The sequence below is a fragment of the Lithobates pipiens genome, unplaced genomic scaffold (genome assembly GCF_037356315.1).
Source record: "Lithobates pipiens isolate NorthernLeopardFrog02 unplaced genomic scaffold, aLitPip1_a1.2 Scaffold_23, whole genome shotgun sequence".
In the NCBI taxonomy this organism is placed as follows: domain Eukaryota; kingdom Metazoa; phylum Chordata; class Amphibia; order Anura; family Ranidae; genus Lithobates; species Lithobates pipiens.
In genome coordinates this window covers 6,880,881-6,900,395 of record NW_027507785.1, presented here as the reverse complement: position 1 = coordinate 6,900,395, position 19,515 = coordinate 6,880,881, and the positions used below count along the sequence as shown (strand labels likewise).

Here is a 19,515-nt window from a genome sequence, read left to right as displayed (position 1 = left end):
GATAGATAGATAGAAAAAATGCACAAATAGATCAATAGACAGATAAACAGATCGATAGATATTTTGATAATTGAGGGATGCATAGATAGAGCAATAGATATAGCTCAATAAAAAGAGAAATTGATAGACAGACAGAGAGATAGAAAATTTAGAAATGCATAGATAAATAAATAGATATTGAGAAATGCATAGATAGATGATCAATAGATAGAGGATTGAAAGATGCATAGATAGACAGATAAATAGAGTAGATAGATAGATAGATAGATAGATAGATAGATAGATAGATAGATAGATAGATAGCTCAGTTTCAGGGTCTTGGCAATCTTCTTATAGCCTAGGCCAGACTTTCTCAACCTTTTCAACCCTTGAACCCTTGAAAAAAACCTTTTGGTTTCAGGGAACCCCTGTTAACCACTTGAGACCCGCGCTATAGCCGAATGACGGATCTCCTTTGCCGGGACGACGTCAATAGATAGTGAATAATGAATAGTGAATAGTGAATGAATAGTGAATAGTGAATGAATAGCGCACGAGCGGCCTGCGCGCCCCCTGAGGGGTGCGCGCGGCGCGCTCTGTGATCGGCGAGTCTATGAGACTCGCCTGATCACCGATCCGAGCAAGGGGTCGATCCCGACCCCTTATCACGTGATCAGCTGTCAGCCAATGACAGCTGATCATGTGATACAACGGAGCCGGTAATCGGCTATTATTCCTCCTCGCGCTGACAGCATCAGTCCCGATCACGGGCCAGCCCTGCCAGTGCCCACCTGCCCCCTGCCAGTGCCCACTTGCCCCCTGCTTTGCCACATCAATAAAAAATGTGTCCCCCCCCTGTCAGTGCCACCCAGCAGTGCCCATAGTGCCACCCAGTATTGCCCACAGTGCCACCCAGCAGTGCCCACAATGCCACCCAGCAGTGCCACCCAGCAGTGCCCACAGTGCCACCCAGCAGTGCCCACAATCTGCCTCAACTAAGGTGCTGCACCCCAGTGCCACATATCTGTGCCCATCAGTGTCATCTACCAGTGCCCAGCAGTGCCGCCCATCAGTGCCCAGCAGTGCCACCTATCAGAGCCACCTATCAGTGCCACCTATCAGTGCCCATCAGTCCCATCTATCAGTGGTACCTATCAGTGCCCCTTAGTGCCACCCATCCGTGCCATCTTATCTGTGCCCATCTTTGCCCATCAGTGCCGCCTTATCTGTGCCCATCGGTGCCGCCTTATCTGTGCCTATTAGTGCCGCCTTAACTATGCCTATCAGTGCCCACCAGTGCAGCCTATCAGTGCCCACCAGTGCAGCCTATCAGTGCAGCCTATCAGTGCCGCCTCATCAGCACACTTCAATGAAGGAGAAAAATGACCTGTTTGCAAAATTTTATAACAAACTATTAAACATGATTTTATTTTTTTATTTTTTTGCATCTTTTTTTGTTTGTTTAGCAAAAAATAAAACTCCGAGCTGTAACTAAATACCACCAAAAGAAAGCTCTATTTGTGGGGAAAAAATGATAAAAATGTCATTTGGGTACAGTGTTGTATGCCCGCGCAATTGTCATTCAAAGTGCATCAGCGCTGAAAGCTGAAAATTGGTCTGGGACTGAGGGGGGGTTTAAGTGCCCAGTAAGCAAGTGGTTAAAAATGGCTATATCTACAACTCACAATACATTGGTGTAATGGTCAGTGATAGAGTGCTCCTTACATCTAGGGTCTTGGGGAAGAATTTCCCCCCCCCTACAGATAGCTAAAAAGATCATTGGTGTCACTGGGATCTCATCTGAGAGGGAAAAATTGGTCATTGCTCAAGGGACCCCTAGCAACCATTGGAGGAACCCCGGTTGAGAAACCCTGGCCTAGGCCATCTTTATGTAGAGCAACAATTCTTTTTTTTCAGATCCTCTCTGCCATGAGGTGCCATGTTGAACTTCCAGTGACCAGTATTAGAGAGTGAGAGCGATAAAACCAAATTTAAAACACACCTGCTCCCCATTCACACCTGAGACCTTGTAACACTAACGCAGCCTTTCTCAACCTTTTCAACACAGAGGAGCCCTTGAAATCGTTCTCTGGTCTCAGGGAACGCCTGCTAAAAATTAGAAATCTACAACTCATGATACATTGGTGTGATGGTCAGTGGGAAGAATGGTCCTCACACTTGTGGTCAGTGGGAAGAATGGTCCTTACACTTGTGGTCATTGGGAAGAATGGTCCTCACACTTGTGGTCATTGGGAAGAACGGTCCTTACACTTGTGGTCATTGGGAAGAATGGTCCTTACACTTGTGGTCATTGGGAAGAATGGTCCTTACACTTGTGGTCAGTGGGAAGAATGGTCCTTACACTTGTGGTCATTGGGAAGAATGGTCCTTACACTTGTGGTCAGTGGAAAGAATGGTCCTTACACTTGTGGTCAGTGGGAAGAATGGTCCTTACACTTGTGGTCATTGGGAAGAATGGTCCTCACACTTGTGGTCAGTGGGAAGAATGGTCCTTACACTTGTGGTCAGTGGGAAGAATGGTCCTCACACTTGTGGTCATTGGGAAGAACGGTCCTTACACTTGTGGTCATTGGGAAGAATGGTCCTTACACTTGTGGTCATTGGGAAGAATGGTCCTTACACTTGTGGTCAGTGGGAAGAATGGTCCTTACACTTGTGGTCATTGGGAAGAATGGTCCTTACACTTGTGGTCAGTGGAAAGAATGGTCCTTACACTTGTGGTCAGTGGGAAGAATGGTCCTTACACTTGTGGTCATTGGGAAGAATGGTCCTTACACTTGTGGTCATTGGGAAGAATGGTCCTTACACTTGTGGTCAGTGGGAAGAATGGTCCTTACACTTGTTGTCATTGGGAAGAATGGTCCTTAGACTTGTGGTCATTGGGAAGAATGGTCCTTACACTTGTGGTCAGTGGGAAGAATGGTCCTTACACTTGTGGTCAGTGGGAAGAATGGTCCTTACACTTGTGGTCAGTGGGAAGAATGGTCCTTACACTTGTGGTCAGTGGGAAGAATGGTCCTTAGACTTGTGGTCATTGGGAAGAATGGTCCTTACACTTGTGGTCATTGGGAAGAATGGTCCTTACACTTGTGGTCATTGGGAAGAATGGTCCTTACACTTGTGGTCATTGGGAAGAATTACCTCCTTACAGATAGCTAAAAAGATCAATGGTGTCGGTGGGAACTTATCTGAGAGGCAGAAATTGCCCAATGCTGGAGGAACCCCTAGCAACCTCTGGAGGAACCCCTAGCAACCTCTGGAGGAACCCTAGGCTTCCACGGAATGCTGGTTGAGAATCACTGCACAAACGAGTCACATGACAACCGGGGGAGGGGAAATGGCTAATTGGGCCTTTGCTGCCAGCGGTTTAGACATTGATGGCTGTGTGTTGAATTATTTTGAGGGGACGGCAAATTTACACTGTTATACAAGCTGTACACTCACTATTTTACATTGTAGACAAGTGTCATTTCTTCAGTGTTGTCACATGAAAAGATAGAAGAAAAGATTTACAAAAAATGTGAGGGGTGTACTTACTTTTGTGAGATACTGTAGATAGATAGATAGATAGATAGATAGATAGATAGATAGATAGATAGATGGAGTAGACAGGTGTGGTGTGGCTGTGTCTATAAATACAGACGGTCAGTAGTGGTCGGTGATGATGACACTCCTCGGTTTCCTGTAGGGGGGGGGGGGGGGGGATCTTCTTCGCTCAGAATTTCTCAATGTTGCAGGTTAGAATATCTTCTAGTATCCCCCCCCCCCCCCCCCCATGCCTTCCACTGTACATGTCAGAGGAGGACACACACCTAGCCTGGGCTCACCAATCAAATGCAAAGCTCACCACACACGTTACAATCTGATTGACATGCTCCAATCTCCTTCAGATCCTCCAGCACCTATGTAGAGCAGGGATCTGCACGATTGGATACAAAATCGATTGGATAGATTAGCTAGGTCCTACACTGCAAAGTTTTAGGCCGGCCGTAGATGGATAGAATCTCGGCTAATTCAGCAAAGACTAGCCGAGATTGGATCCACCTATGGGCAGGCTGGTTGTACTGGAGTTGATCCATCGATGGGCTTCAGTACAACCAGCCTGTCAGGATTTGTTACATGCAATTACTGCCAATAGCTAGAACCTCCGGCAGTGATCATTGTTTTCTGCTGGTGGGAAGGCTCCCCGCTGGAAGAATGCAATACAGGAGGGATCCCCCATCTACACTGACTGTGCTGATGGGGGGAAAATTGAGCAATTCTTTCCTTCCACCCATGGTAGAAGAAAAGAACATTGTATAATCTATGGGCTGCTTTAGTAAGTCTAAAAGATTGTACAGTCAGATTGTAACATTTGCAGTGACCCTAACTTTGATTGGACGAGCTGGAAACGGTTGTTTATGGACGTGTACGATAAAAGGGAAAAAAAAAAGGCCACACATGCTCAGACTAGGGCGATACTCAGTCCCAAATACTTAATAGAACCAAAGGAAAAAATGGACCCCTGGGACTTTAGATGAGTAGTGCCATGCAATGTAAATGAACAATTTGTTTAAAAAAAAAAAAAAAAAAAACTGTACACATTTTATTTCATATCAATTTTAAATGTAATATGAAATAAAATCTGTGAAGTTTTTTTTTTTAACAAATTGTTCATTTACATCGTGTTGCACTACTCAGCTAAAGTCCCTTGGGAATTTTTTTTTTACTTTAGTTATTCATAGACGGTCTTTAGATGGCAGTTTGTTAAAAAGCACCTGGACACAAAGTAGAGACCACTGAGATACTGCAAGAGACTATTAGAGACCACCAGGATACTGCAGGAGACCATTAGAGACCACCAGGTCACTTAGCTCCTGCAAGAAACTATTAGAGACCAATACACTCCTTTAAGAGACTATTCAAAACCACTTAGCACCTGCAACACTATTAGAGACCACTAAGCTCCTGCAAGAGACTATTAGAGATCAATACACTACTGCAAGAGACTATTAGAGACATCTAAGCTCATTCAAGGGACTATTAGAGACCACTACGCTCCAGCAAGAGACTATTAGAGACCACCATGCTCCTGCAGGAGACTACTAGAGACCACTAGGCTCCAGCAACAGACTATTAGAGACCAATACACTACTGCAAGAGACTATTAGAGACCTCTACGTTTCAGCAAGAGACTATTAGAGACCACTATGCTCCTGCAGGAGACTACTAGAGACCACTAGGCTCCAGCAACAGACTATTAGAGACCAATACACTACTGCAAGAGACTATTAGAGACCACTAAGTTCCTGCAAGAGACCACTACGCTTCAGCAAGAGACTATTAGAGACATCTAAGCTCCTTCAAGGGACTATTAGAGACCACTACGATCCAGCAAGAGACTACTAGAGACCACTAGGCTCCAGCAAGAGACTACTAGAGACCTTTACGTTTCAGCAATAGACAATTATAGACCAATACACTCCTGCAAGAGACTATTAGAGACCACTAAGCTCCTTCAAGAGACTATTAGAGACCACTAAGCTCCTTCAAGAGACTATTAGAGACATCTAAGCTCCTTCAAGAGACTATTAGAGACATCTAAGCTCCTTCAAGGGACTATTAGAGACCACTACGATCCAGCAAGAGACTACTAGAGACCTTTACGTTTCAGCAATAGACTATTATAGACCAATACACTCCTGCAAGAGACTATTAGAGACCACTTAGCTCCTTCAAGAGACTATTAGATACCATTAAGCTCCTGCAGGAAACTATTAGAGACCACTATGCTCCAGCAAGAGACTATTAGAGACCAATACACTCCTTTAAGAGACTATTCAAGACCACTTAGCTCCTGCAAGAGACTATTAGAGACCACTACGCTCCAGCAAGAGACTATTATAGACCAATACACTCCAGCAAGAGACTATTATAGACCACTAAGCTTCTTCAAGAGACTATTAGAAACCACTAAGCTCCTGCAGGAGAATATTAGAGAACACTATGCTCCAGCAAGAGACTATTAGAGACCAATACACCCCTCCAAGAGACTATTAGAGACCACTGATCTCCTGCAAGAGACTATTAGAGACCACTGAGCTACTGCAAGAGACTATTACAGACCACCAAGATACTATATAAGACTTTCAGAGACCACCCAGATAATACAAGATATTATCAGACACCACCAGGATAATATAAGGGACCATTAAAGACCACTGAGATACTACAATAAACTATTAGAGAGCGCCAAGATAACCCAAGAGACTATTATAGTCCACCAAGATACTACATAAGACTTTCAGAGACCACCCAGATAATACAAGAGACTATCTGAGACCAGCGGGATACTGCATGAGTTTTTCACAGTCCGGTCATGCAGTGCATTAGTTATATTATTGGTGCTGATTGTGTAAAATAACCGAAAAAGACCAAATAAAACATCTGGTAGTATTTCAACGCAATTCATTGGCTGTCTTCTATCACAAAGAAAACGTTTCTATGTTCAGAAAGGAGGAAGGTCCTCTGATGAGCCACTAAACATCTTCAGCATCACAAAGCAGAAGTCCAATGGTGACCAACTACTGCTAGTTATCCCCCACCGGGAACACCGGACCTTCACCAATACACCAAGTAAAAGTAAAAGACTGGCCAGACTTACAAGGACTGGGCGTCATCGTAGTCCTCGGCACTGTTGTCTATCACGTCGTCATCTGTCTTCAGCCGCCGGAATCCAGTGAGAGCAACCCCGTCTATCTGTATGGCAAGAGAAAGACGCGTTTAGGTTCAATCTGGAGGGTGAAGAGCTGGGGGCACGACCAGTGGGCTTTCATTTGCATACAGTACATCTTTGGCATATGTTGCATAAGCGTAGAAAAATCAGTGGTGACCATTAAAGCAGAACTCCAGACAAAAATAACATGATAAAAAATGTCCTCGGTCTGATGCCCAGCACCATTCAACCAACTTTTTCTGAGCCCAGTTATCCACTGCCATTGGCAGCCTGGCCCATCCACCTCTCTGGCATCACTGAAAGAACAAAAGTGGCTGAGGATATGGGTACGCCCACCTACAGCATTCCTAAAGGTTGGGGGCTTGGGGTTGATCTGGGGTTTGAAGTGCATTCTCACGAAAAAACACCACTTTCTCAAACGCGTGTTGAGGAACCTGGTGCTGCACTGACGGGGGGCCAGATCCTGGATTAAGCGGGATTGTGGACCCATGTAAGAAGGAGGACCTGATCCTGGGCTAGGAAGGGAAGAAAGCCTGAATATGGATCACAGGGAAGGTGAGGCAGAGCTGAACCGAACCAAGTAGGGAGGAGAGCAGACGCTCATCTTGCACTAAGTAGGGTGAGGGACCTGATCTTGGACCAAGTAGGGGTAAGGGAGCAGAACTTGATCTTGGATCAAGGGAGGTGAGGGAGCATAACCTGATCTTGGGTCAAGGAAGGTCATGAAAGAGAACCTGATCTTGGATCAAGGAGGGTGATGGAGGAGAACCTCATATTTGGCCAAGGAGGCAGATGAAGGAGAACCTGATCTTGGACTAAAGAGGGTGAAGGAGGAGAACCTAATCTTGGGCCAAGAGGGGTGAGGAATCATAACCTGATCTTTGACCAAAGAGGATCAGAGAGCAGAATCTAAACTTAGACCAACAGAGATGAGGTACCAGAACCTAATCTTGATCAAAGGGAAGTGAGGAAGCAGAACCTGATCTTGGATCAAGGGTAGTAAGGGAGCAGAACCTGATCTTTGACCAAGGAGGGCGATAGAGGAAAAACCTGATCTTGGACCAAGAGGGGCGAGGAAGCAGAACCTGATCTTGGATCAAGGGTAGTAAGGGAGCAGAACCTGATCTTTGACCAAGGAGGGCGATAGAGGAAAAACCTGATCTTGGACCAAGAGGGGCGAGGAAGCAGAACCTGATCTTGGATCAAGACAGATTGGAGAACAGAACCTGATCTCGATCAAATGGGGGGTGAGGAAGCACAACTTGATCTTGGATCAAGGGTGGTAAGGGAGCAGAATCTGATCTTGGACCAAGAATAAGGGAACAGAACCTGATCTTGCACCAAGCCGGAGAGATTAGCAGAATCTGGCTTTGGACCAAAGGGGGAAAGGAGAGCAGAACCTAATCTTGGACCACTGGGGGTGAGGCAACTGAACCTGGACCAAAAGGGGTGAGGGAGCAGATCCTGATCTTGGACCAAGGAGATGATAGAGCAGAACAAATTTTGGACCAAGAGGGATGTGGATGGAGGAAAACCTGATCTTGGACCAAGAGGGGTGAGAAAGCAGAACCTAATCTTGAATCAAGACGGATTAGAGGGCAAAAACTGATCTTGGAATAACGGGGGTGAGGGATCAGGACCTGATTTTGAACAAAGGGGGTGAGTAATCAGATTCTGCTCTTGGACCAAGAAGGATGAGAGAGCAAAACTTGATCTTGTACCAAGGAGAGTGATAGAGAAGAACGTAATCTTGGGCCAAGATGGGTGAGGAAGCAGAATCTGATCTTGGATCAAGATGGTTCAAAGAGCAGATTCTGAGCTTGGATCAACAGCGATGAGGGATCAGAACCTGATTTCAAACAAAGGGTGGTAAGGAAGCAGAACCGGATTTTGGATCAAGGGGGGAAAGAAGATCAGAACCTAATCTTGGACCATTGAGCGTGAGGAAACTGAACCTGACTTTGAACCAAGAGGGGTGAGGGAGCAGTTCCTGACCTTAGACCAAGGTGTTTTTATTCGACCTTACCAACTACGCAACTATGAAGAGTGGTGTGGGATTAGATCCTGATCTTGGACCAAAGTGGGTGAGGGAGCAGAAATAATTTAAAAAAATGTGCAACTGTAAGTCTTATGCTGGCCACACACAATACAATCTGATTGTAAAATTGAGTTCAGCTCTAAGGACTATATATATATATATATATATATATATATATATATATATATATATATATATATATATATATATTGCAAGGCCCTTTCTGACTGGATACAAATTAAAAAGATTGTTCAGGTTTGTATTCATATCACATATTTCTAGCATATCTTAAGGAGATTGGTATAGAGATTGTACAATGAGAATGTATGGCACGTGGCCTGCTTGGAGAACCAAGCAGCATTTCTGGAATAATCAATCTGGTCCAGGTCCCACTATGACATCACAGTTGCTGAGTAAAGAACGGTACTCACATCTTTGTTAAATTCATAGATGTTCCCCGTGTCGTAATCCATGATTTCCGGCCTGTGGAAACCTAAAAATACTGAAGAAAATCCAGAATCAGTTCAAAGTGAAAGAAGAGAGGGCCCCCGGAACCCACTATTAGATGTAAAGGAAAACTCCACCTGTAAGCTAAAAATGATATATATCTAATCATGGAAAGTCAGGCTCAAGTAATAAATACACAGACAGAAAAAGGGAAACAGTACGGTCCACAAACCCTGGGAGTTTAAAGGTGCTGCGTAATTTGTTGGTAAATTGAATCATAGGGAGCATATATCATAAAAGATATACATTTTTATTAATGAACAAAGAACAATATTTACACTACAGATTAAAATTTTGTGTTGTCTACCACATCCAGTGTATTACAACATACAATAAACACACAAAATATTTGTAATTATACGATATACCACTCGGCATGTTTCGCTCTGTCGAGCTTCCTCAGGAGTTCACGGTACACTTTAAGAACAGACTAGAAATGCAAACAAAAAAACAAAAATCAAAAAGATCAAAAAATATATATCGGACACAATCACACATATACGTGTTCCAATAGATTTATAAAGTGCTCTGCTCTCAATATTATTCTTGTCAAAACAGATTGAATAATGTATTTATTAGACAATGATTATATCTGTTTTGACAAGAATAAATATTGGGAGCAGAGCACTTTATAAATCTATTGGAACACGTATATATGTGATTGTGTCCGATATATATTTTTCGATCTTTTGATTTTTGTTTTTGTGTTTGCATTTTGATTTTTGTGTTTGCATTTCTAGTCTATTCATAAAGTGTACCGTAAACTCCTGAGGAAGCTCAACAGGGCGAAACATGTCGAGTGGTATATCTTATAATGACAAATATTTTGTGTGTTATTGTATGTTGTAATACACTGGATGTGGTAGACAACACAAAATTTTAATCTGTAGTGTAAATATTGTTCTTTATTTGTTCATTAATAAAAAAAATGTATATCTTTTATGATATATGCTCCCTTTGATTCAATTTACCAAAAAATTACTCAGCACCTTTAAAGTCCCAGGGTTTGTGGACCGTACTGTTTCCCCTTTTTTTCTGTCTGCGTTTTTAAATAATTTAGGGATGTGGTGCTTATTTTTCTCTGTTTCCGCCCTCGCTCTGTTTTTCTGCTCAAGCAATAAAGTGAAACTGGTTTCAGAGAGGCGCACACAGGAGGCTTTTCTAATAAAGCTATTATAGTGAATCAATAATGTCTGATTGCACCCGACAGGCTCACTTTATAGATGTAGAATGGTCAACCCTTGGACACCATTGGCTGGGATGACGTTTTAACCCCCTCACTAAACAAAAGCTGACCACACTGCACATTGAATGAGCTGCAAGTTCACATGGCGAGGTCCCTCTTACCGTCACGGGGCAGAGGCTGTACCGGAGCGCAGGGCGGATCCCGTGGAAACACGCGAGGTAGCGGCTTCGGAACAGAGAGCAACGGAAAGGCCGGCAGATCTTCAGACACTTTCGTTTCATCTGTTGCTGGCGATGGACTGCAAGAGGAACATTTAATGGAAGTAAAAATCTCAATTCAATCGTACTTGTTCAGTTTAGAAACAAATTCGGATAACTAAAAATGACCCTTCCCATTCCGGACAACTAAAAATGACCCTTCCCATTCCGGACAACTAAAAATGACCCTTCCCATTCCGGACAACTAAAAATGACCCTTCCCATTCCGGACAACTAAAAATGACCCTTCCCATTCCGGACAACTAAAAATGACCCTTCCCATTCCGGACAACTAAAAATGACCCTTCTCATTCCGGACAACTAAAAATGACCCTTCCCATTCCGGACAACTAAAAATGACCCTTCCCATTCCGGACAACTAAAAATGACCCTTCTCATTCCTGACAACTAAAAATGACCCTTCCCATTCCTGACAACTAAAAATGACCCTTCCCATTCCGGACAACTAAAAAATGACCCTTCTCATTCCGGACAACTAAAAATGACCCTTCTCATTCCGGACAACTAAAAATGACCCTTCCCATTCCTGACAACTAAAAATGACCCTTCCCATTCCGGACAACTAAAAAAATGACCCTTCTCATTCCGGACAACTAAAAATGACCCTTCTCATTCCGGACAACTAAAAATGACCCTTCCCATTCCGGACAACTAAAAATGACCCTTCTCATTCCGGACAACTAAAAATGACCCTTCTCATTCCGGACAACTAAAAATGACCCTTCACATTCCGGACAACTAAAAAATGACCCTTCCCATTCCGGACAACTACCCTTCCCATTCCGGACAACTAAAAATGACCCTTCTCATTCCGGACAACTAAAAATGACCCTTCTCATTCCGGACAGCTAAAAATGACCCTTCCCATTCCGGACAACTAAAAATGACCCTTCTCATTCCGGACAACTAAAAATGACCCTTCTCATTCCGGACAACTAAAAAATGACCCTTCTCATTCCGGACAACTAAAAAATGACCCTTCTCATTCCGGACAACTAAAAATGACCCTTCCCATTCCGGACAACTAAAAATGACCCTTCTCATTCCGGACAACTAAAAAATGACCCTTCTCATTCCGGACAACTAAAAAATGACCCTTCCCATTCCGGACAACTAAAAAATGACCCTTCCCATTCCGGACAACTAAAAATGACCCTTCCCATTCCGGACAACTAAAAATGACCCTTCCCATTCCGGACAACTAAAAATTACCCTTCCCATTCCGGACAACTAAAAATGACCCTTCCCATTCCGGACAACTAAAAATTACCCTTCTCATTCCGGACATATAGGAAAAAACTCAAGTATTTGTTGGAAATGCAGATCTGTCAGACTTCACTTGCCGCATGCTAGTCCCAGGTCACAGGGTTTACCTGGTACTGAAGCCAAGATCGAGATGACCGCACCGGGGTCCACAGAATAGTAATGGGCTCCCATATTATGGTTCATCTACATGTGGAAGCGGCTTCCCCAAGGAGATTAACCACTTTCAGCCCCCGGACCATTTTGCTGGCCAAAGACCAGAGCACTTTTTGTGATTCGGCACTGCGTCTCTTTAACTGACAATTGCGCGGTCGTGCGACGTGGCTCCCAAACAAAATTGACGTCCTTTTTTTTCCCCACAAATAGAGCTTTCTTTTGGTGGTATTTGATCGCCTCTGCGGTTTTTATTTTGTGCGCAATAAACAAAAATAGAGCGACAATTTTGAAAAAAAACGCATTATTTTTTACTTTTTGTTATAATAAATATCCCCCAAAAATATATATATATATATAAAAAAAAAAAATTTTCACTCAGTTTAGGCCGATACGTATTCTTCTACATATTTTTGGTAAAAAAAAAAAAAAAAAAAAAAAAAAAAATCGCAATATGCGATCATTGATTGGTTTGCGCAAAACTTATAGCGTTTACAAAATAGGGGATAGTTTTATGGCATTTTTATTAATAAATTATTTTTTTTTACTAGTAATGGCGGCGATCAGCGATTTTAGTATTGTGACTGCGACATCATGGCGGACACATCTGACATTTTTGACACATTTTTGGGACCATTGTCATTTATACAGCAATCAGTGCTATACAAGTGCACTGATTCCTGTGTAAATGACACTGACAGTGAAGGGGTTAACCAGTGGGTGGCAGTGTAGGGGTTAAGTGTTCCTAGGGGCGTGTTACTAACTGTGGGGGGGGGGGGGGGGGTTGGGCTTTCATTTAGTGAACACTGATCTCTGCTCCAATCACATGGAGCAGAAATCAGCATCACTTGTTGCTAGGCAGAACGGGGAGATGCTGTTTACAACTGCATCTCTCCGTTCAGCTGCCCCGTGAGACGATCGCGTGTATGCCCGTGGCGATCGAGTCCACGGGACCCGCGACCGGCGTGTTCACGATGGCAACGGCGGCATTAAAGATTAGACGTACCTGTACGCCAATATGCCTGCCCGTGCCATTCTGCCGACGTACATCGGCGTGCGCTGGTCGGGAACTGGTTAATATTTACCTAGAGACCATATTTTCTGAGAATGGAATTATGTCCCCAACACCAATACTATAGAATACATGGCTTTCCTTCTCCAAATGGTGACCCCCTTTAAATATCTATAGTCGTGCTCAAAAGTTTGCATACCCTGGCAGAAGTTGTGAGATTTTGCCAAAAAAAAAAAAACTGTCTTTTGTTTAAGGATAGCGATCACATGAAGCCATTTATTATCACGTTTTTTGGATCCTTTTGAAATCATAATAACAGAAATCAAGTGGCCCTGATAAAAAGTTTACATACCCTGGAATGTTTGGCCTCGGTACAGACACAGAAGGTGGCACACGCAGGTTAAAATGGCAATTAAAGTTTAATGTGCGTCTGTATATAAACAGTCAATGAGTTTGTCAGCTCTCACATGGATTCACTGAGTAGGCTAGACACTGAGCCATTGAGGAGGTAGAAAAGAACAGTCAAAAGACCTGCGTAACAAGATAATGAAACTTTACAAAGATGGAAAAGGATATAGAAAGATATCAAAAGCCTCTAATATACAAGTCAGTGCTGTTTAATCCCTTATTAAGAAGTGGAAAGTTCGGGGCTCTTTTGATACCAAGCCAAGGTCGGGTAGACCAAGAAAGATTGCAGTCACAACTGGCGGAAGAATTGCTCAGGATACAAAGAAAAACCCGCAGGTAACCGCGGGGGAAAATACAGGCTGCTCTTAAAAAAAAGACGTTGTGGTTGTTTTTAAGGAGCGCAATTCAACAAAAAGAACTGCACGGTTGAGCTGCCAGAAGGAAGCCTTTACCGTGCCAATGCCACGAAAAAGCCAATGAGGCATGCCAAGGTGTTGTTGGGCATAATTGTAACCAGGCCTTTTTGGGGAAATTGTACAGTAAAGGCTTCTTTCTGGCAACTTGACCATACAGCTCTTTTTCGTTCAAGTATCATCGTATTGTGCTCCTTAAAAACAAACCAACACCATCTTTTTCCAGAGCAGCCTGTTATTACTCCTGAGGTTACCTGTGGGGGGTTTTTCTTTGTATCCCGAACAGTTCCTGGGGCAGTTGTGGCTGAAATCTTTCTTGATCTACCTGACCTTGGCTTAGTATCAAGAGATCCCCAAATGTTCCACTTCTAATTAAGTGATTAAACAGTACTGACTGTCATATTTAAGGTTTTGGATATCTTTTTTTTTTATATCCTTTTCCATCTTTGAAAAAGTTTGATTACCTCGTTACGCAGGTCTGTGATTGCTATCCTTAAAAGACAGTTTTTTTTTTTGGCATGATCAGTCATATTTTCAAAATGAATGCCAAAATTTCACAATTTCTGCCAGGGTATGCAAACTTTGGAGCACAACTGTATTGGACTCGGTACCTCCTTCCTCCTGCTAGTGATTCCTCTAATGATATAAAGATTTAAATAGAGGAATCAGGACCTCCTTCCTCCTGCTGGTGACCCCTCTAGTGATATAAAGATCTATATAGAAGAATCAGGACCTCCTTCCTCCTGCTGGTGACCCCTCTAGTGATATAAAGATCTATATAGAGGAATGGGGACCTCCTTCCTCCTGCTGGTGACCCCTCTAGTGATATAAAGATCTCTATACAAGAATCAGGACCTCCTTCCTCCTGCTGGTGACCCCTCTAGAGATAAAGAGATCTATATAGAGGAATCAGGACCTCCTTCCTTCTGCTGGTGACCCGTCTAGAGATAAAGAGATCTATATAGAGGAATCAGGACCTCCTTCCTCCTGCTGGTGACCCCTCTAGTGATATAAAGATCTATATAGAGCAGCCTTTCTCAACCTTTTCAACACAGAGGAACCCTTGAAATAGTTCTCCGTTCTCTGATACAATAGTGTGATGGTCAGTGGGAAGAATTACCTCCTTACAGATAGATAAAAAGATCAATGGTGTCAGTGGGAACTTATCTGAGAGGCAGAAATTGGCCAATGCTGAAGGAACCCCTAGCAACCTCTGGAGGAACCCTGGTTGAGAATCACTGATATAGAGAAATCAGGACCTCCTTCCTCCTGCTGGGGACCCCTCTAGAGATATAGAGATCTATATAGAGGAATCAGGACCTCCTTCCTCCTGTTGGGGACCCCTCTAGAGATATAGAGATCTATATAGAGGAATCAGGACCTCCTTCCTCCTGCTGGTGACCCCTCTAGTAATATAAAGATCTATATAGCAGAATCAGGACCTCCTTCCTCCTGCTGGTGACCCCTCTAGTAATATAAAGATCTATATAGCAGAATCAGGACCTCCTTCCTCCTGCTGGTGACCCCTCTAGAGATATAGAGATCTATATAGAGGAATCAGGACCTCCTTCCTCCTGCTGGTGATCCTTCTAGTGGTATAAAGATCTATATAGAGGGATTGGGACCTCCTTCCTCCTGCTGGTGACCCCTCTAGAGATATAGAGATCTATATAGAGGAATCAGGACCTCCTTCCTCCTGCTGGTGATCCTTCTAGTGGTATAAAGATCTATATAGAGGGATTGGGACCTCCTTCCTCCTGCTGGTGATCTGCTGTCATGATCTGCCCTAAGTAAAGCCGCGCTGCTTTGGGCCCAGCAAGTTGTGTGATTTTTTTTTGAATGATCAATAAAACTTCTTCTTTGTGATTTCATTCATGTTACTACTACAGATGTTAAACTCTTCCTACTGCCCTTCCTATGGACAGGTACAATAGTAGTTTCCCACCAGTCATGGGGAAGTTCTCCCGTTAGGAGAGATTGATGATAAAGATTAGACCAACGTTCCAACAACTATACCTCGGAGGACTCTGGGATGACATCCAACAATCAGAGTGAAGCAGGAAATCTTACAACCAGACTGTAAGGTGTGTGAGGGTGGAATGGAATCAGCAGGTCCCGTTCTACAAGGCAGCATGTGACGGTTTCCTTTCCTCTAAGAGTCATCTCTCTCCTAAAGAGCAAACCACAGAACTTCACAGAGACTGCATCTTCTGAGACTTCCTTCCCTCACCTGCCAACCCCGTCGGGAACCAATATTACAGTAAACCATGAGTGGCAGCGATGCCAGGGTTTAACATGAAATCCTCGTTCCAAGGCAGTGATCAGATAGGTATTGAAGCTCCAATTCCTGGACCTTTAGACCCCTTCCACAGTCCATTGACGTTACCGACTGCGAATTCCATGGTATAGTGACGTGATCAGGTTTTCAGCCTCCATGTCCTCAGCGGGTCAATGTTCTGTCATCTCACACACAACAAACGGCAGCTGACTTCCTGACAGGAAGAGAACAAGATCACAACTCATTCTGCGGGTTGGAGTCACATCTCCTTCTGACTGCAGACCATCGCGGACCTTCCCAAGAACGCCACAGAGCTGTGACACCATCACAGTGCCCCTATCTGACAAAATCATCTGAAACATGGTATTACCCAATCATTATAGACACAAGGTATCACAAAGGTAATTACCCTGAGACTGCAGCCTGTACATTCACTAGAGAGCGGTGACATCACTGAGAATCCAGCCTATCCATTCACTAGCGAGCAATGACATCACTGAGAATGCAGCCTATCCATTCACTAGCGAGCAATGACATCACTGAGAATGCAGCCTATCCATTCACTAGAGAGCAGTGACTTTATTGGTAAATATTGAATGTGATGTCCATTCTGGTTTGGAGGTTTTCTGATTTGAAGGTGATGCAGCAAGAGAAAGAAAAGAACTCAAAGATCTGACCCCACCCCCACACTGGTCTGATTAGATAGAGCAACGGATCTCTGATCTGGTGACAGTGTTCATAGATTGCTTATCTCTGCTTTCTGAGTCACATAAAGCTTCAGACTCCCTTTAAAGACCCATCTGGACTATACTTTTGGAGCAAATTGTATTTATTTGCTTTTTATAAAGCTTTTTTTTTTAAATTTAAATAAACATTTAAAATATGACGAAGGATCCACAGAGCACCATGGATCATTTTAAGACAAAGTTGAGCAGAAACCTTCTGGCTTGCTTTGTCTGATTGAAACCTTAGATGGGGCCATACAGATGGAAGGAGGCGGGGGGGGGGGGGTCGGGGGGTTGTCCCTGCTCAGTCCTGAAGTGACATTGGGGTTCCAGGAAGACGATCTATCCTCTGGAGTTCCACTTTAACACAATAAACCCAGCAGGTGAGGACTTCCATTCAGTGAGTAGTTGCTGGTGGAGTTTACAGGTGTGAGAATTTCCCAAATTAATAACCATTATCAGCATATTAATGTTTACTGAAGGTTCAATAAAATAGCTTTGTATTGAATTGCATAATACATGAACCCCCCCCCCCCCCATGAGGCTGTGCACCGCACCATTATAAAGTAAAGTCCAGAACTCCCCCATGAAGCTGTGCACCGCACCATTATAAAGTAAAATCCAAACCCCCCCCCCCATGAGGCTGTGCACCGCACCATTATAAAGTAAAATCCAAAACCCCCCCCATGAGGCTGTGCACCGCACCATTATAAAGTAAAATCCAAACCCCCCCCCCCCCCATGATGCTGTGCACAGCACCATTATAAAGTAAAATCCAGAACCCCCCCATGAGGCTGTGCACCGCACCATTATAAAGTAAAATCCAGAACCCCCCCATGAGGCTGTGCACCGCACCATTATAAAGTAAAATCCAGAACCCCCCCATGAGGCTGTGCACCGCACCATTATAAAGTAAAATCCAGAACCCCCCCCATGAGGCTGTGCACCGCACCATTATAAAGTAAAATCCAAAACCCCCCCGTGAGGCTGTGCACCGCACCATTATAAAGTAAAATCCAGAACTCCCCCATGAGGCTGTGCACTGCACCATTATAAAGTAAAGTCCAGAGCTCCCCCATGAGGCTGTGCACCGCACCATTATAAAATAAAGTCCAGAGCTCCCCCATGAGGCTGTGCACCGCACCATTAAAAAATAAAGTCCAGATAATGATATTAATGTCATTATGGCACGGTTCTCCTACACCATCACCTATACCCATCCTCCATACTGACCATCACCCACAGGCCGATGACCATTGAGGGGGGCGGGGGGGCAACATGCGGTCCACATGGTCCTACGGGTAGAAGGAGGCCAAAGCATTAGAATACCCTGTGAAGCTCCACACAAGAGATCAGGCAGAGGTCAGTCTCCATTTATAAGAACTGGAGAGAAAAGGCAAAACTGTTGCCAATACTGAGCAATCAAGTTTAAATTTTTGACAAAATGATACATTTACCGGGAAAGTCTCTTCTGTGCTCCTCTCTGATTTAGTTTCAGGTTCCTCCTGCCATCTCCCTGTCTATACTAACAGTTACCAAACACTGACAGTTCTCAGTATGAACAGCAATCATTGATATGAGGACTTCCCAAATCTGCTCAGACTAGATTGGAATAATGAACTGGATGTAGAGCCCCACCTACTGGTCATATGAGATACAACAGCTTCCTATTTTCACTAACTTGTAAACCTGAATGTTACACCCTTTCCTGTCCAGTACGGTTGAGCTCAGGTCTGATCAGACACAAGTCCACACCCGGGTCTGTACACCCGCTGTGCCCATTATGAGGGGTTCCCACCATCCCTGTGCTGAGTTCCCGGGTCTGTACACCCGCTGTGCCCATTATGAGGGGTTAATTTTGTTTATTGAAAATCTTACAAACAACAACTTATATACAATAAAAACATAATAAATAAATAAAACATATTTACAAAATAATTGAATACAATTATACAAACCAGAAAGAACAAGAACAAAATAAACAGTGCAAAACAAATTGCACACAACATAATACCTACGGGAGAGCCAGACTAAGGAACATCACCGTCACCATGCATGTAGCCTTTTATCAAAATTATATTGGATCTGAAAATCTAAGGGAGTGAAAGAAGAATACAAAGAAAGCCGCACACCCCGAGATCAACAGGCAGCAGCTACAGAGCCCTGATATTCCTCCACGCCTTTATCCAGGCCTCCTGCTGCCACCTGTCTTTCTCAAGACCCCGAATCTTCCCAACCTCACCCAGAATGTTCTCCACCACCACTTCCACAGGGAGGATTTTACCCCGTAAGGATACCTGACACCGTGCGCTCCACGTGAAATAACGGACTACTAAACTAACTAAAAAAAGTGTTTCCAAATCATAATCCCGACGAGTCTGGAAAGCCCCATACACCCACTCTGCATAACTCATATGGGGGAGGAAGGGTATACTCAGAGCCCTCCCCACCCTCTTGTACACCTCTATATTAAAAGGGCACTGAAGTAGAAAGTGATCCATGGACTCCACCACTCCTCCACACTCCACTCTCGGGCAGC

The 19,515-nt window shown here is 43.8% G+C and overlaps 1 protein-coding gene across 13 annotated transcripts in view; it reads right to left on the bottom strand.

Annotated features, from left to right (window-relative positions):
- The window catches only part of ARAP1 (ArfGAP with RhoGAP domain, ankyrin repeat and PH domain 1), a 386,059-nt gene that overhangs the window by 203,544 nt on the left and 163,000 nt on the right, over positions 1-19,515 (bottom strand). For 8 of the 13 annotated variants that reach the window (XM_077451137.1, XM_077451134.1, XM_077451138.1 and 5 more), the window contains exons 3-5: positions 10,608-10,744; positions 9,185-9,255; positions 6,644-6,738 (exon numbers count right to left, since the gene is read on the bottom strand). In XM_077451137.1, coding sequence (XP_077307263.1) covers positions 6,644-6,738; positions 9,185-9,255; positions 10,608-10,744 — 303 coding nt within the window. Of the gene's footprint in view, positions 1-6,643; positions 6,739-9,184; positions 9,256-10,607; positions 10,745-15,989; positions 16,126-18,433; positions 18,453-19,515 lie in introns of those variants that run through there. The other 5 variants (XM_077451140.1, XM_077451141.1, XM_077451149.1 and 2 more) reach the window with 3 other exon arrangements.